Below are 1143 nucleotides of genomic sequence, written 5' to 3' on the forward strand. Positions count from 1 at the left end.
GTGCCAAGGGTAGAAGTTTCTGCAGAAGTGGTGAGCAGGGTTGTTTCTGCAGAAGTGGGTCCTGCAGAAGTGGTTTCCATGGTAGTTTCTACAGAAGTGGTGCCAAGGGTAGTAATTTCTGCAGAGGTAGTTTCTACAGAAGTCGTGCCAAGGGTAGTAATTTCTGCAGAAGTTGTGCCAAAGGTAGTAGTTTCTGCAGAAGTGGTACCAAAGATAGTGGTTTCGGCAGAAGTGGTGCCAAGGGTAGCAGTTTCTGCAGAAGTTGTGCCCAGAGTAGTTATTTCTACAGAAGTGGTGCCAAGGGTAGTCGTTTCTACAGAAGTAATGTCAAGGGCAGTAGTTTCTGCAGAGGTTGTGCCCAGGGAAGTAGTTTCTGCAAAAGTGGTTTCAAGGGTACTAGATTCTGCAGAAGTGGGTCCTGCAGAAGTGGTTTCCAGGGTAGTAGTTTCTACAGAAAAGGTTCCAAGGGTACTAGTTTCTGCAGAAGTGGTGCCCAGAGTGGTAGATTCTACAGAAGTGATTCCAAGGGTAGTAGTTTCTGCAGAATTTGTGCCCAGGGTAGCAGTTTCTACAGAAGTGATTCCAAGGGTACTAGTTTCTGCAGAAGTTGTGCCCAGGGTAGCAGTTTCTACAGTAGTGGTTCCAAGGGTACTAGTTTCTGCAGAAATTGTGCCCAGGGTAGTAGCTTCTACAGATGTAGTGCCAAGGGTAGAAGTTTCTGCAGAAGTGGTGAGCAGGGTTGTTTCTGCAGAAGTGGGTCCTGCAGAAGTGGTTTCCATGGTAGTTTCTACAGAAGTGGTGCCCAGGGTTGTAGATTCTACAGTAGTAATACCAAGCGTAGTAGTTTCTGCAGAAATTGTGCCCAGGGTAGTAGCTTCTACAGATGTAGTGCCAAGGGTAGAAGTTTCTGCAGAAGTGGTGAGCAGGGTTGTTTCTGCAGAAGTGGGTCCTGCAAAAGTGGTTTCCAGCATAGTAATTTCTGCAGAAGTGGTGCCAAGGGTACTAGTTTCTGCAGAAATGGGTCCTGCAGAAGTGGTTTCCAGGGTAGTAATTTCTGCAGAAGTGGTGCCAAGGGTTTTAGTTTCTACAGAAGTGGTGCCCAGAGTGGTAGATTCTACAGTAGTAATGCCAAGGGTAGTAGTT

At 46.8% G+C, this 1143-nt stretch overlaps 1 protein-coding gene across 1 annotated transcript in view; it reads left to right on the forward strand.

Annotated features, from left to right (window-relative positions):
• The window catches only part of LOC107750120 (uncharacterized), a gene marked incomplete at its 3' end in the record, with an annotated part of 5136 nt that extends 4002 nt beyond the window's left edge, over positions 1–1134 (forward strand). The window contains exon 2 of the mRNA XM_016565387.1: positions 127–1134. Within this exon, the coding sequence (XP_016420873.1) occupies positions 127–1134 (1008 nt within the window). The remainder of the gene's footprint in view (positions 1–126) is intronic.
• Between the last annotated feature and the right edge of the window lie 9 nt (positions 1135–1143).

The sequence above is a fragment of the Sinocyclocheilus rhinocerous genome, unplaced genomic scaffold, assembly GCF_001515625.1.
Source record: "Sinocyclocheilus rhinocerous isolate Xijiao unplaced genomic scaffold, SAMN03320098_v1.1 scaffold27419, whole genome shotgun sequence".
NCBI classification, from domain to species: domain Eukaryota; kingdom Metazoa; phylum Chordata; class Actinopteri; order Cypriniformes; family Cyprinidae; genus Sinocyclocheilus; species Sinocyclocheilus rhinocerous.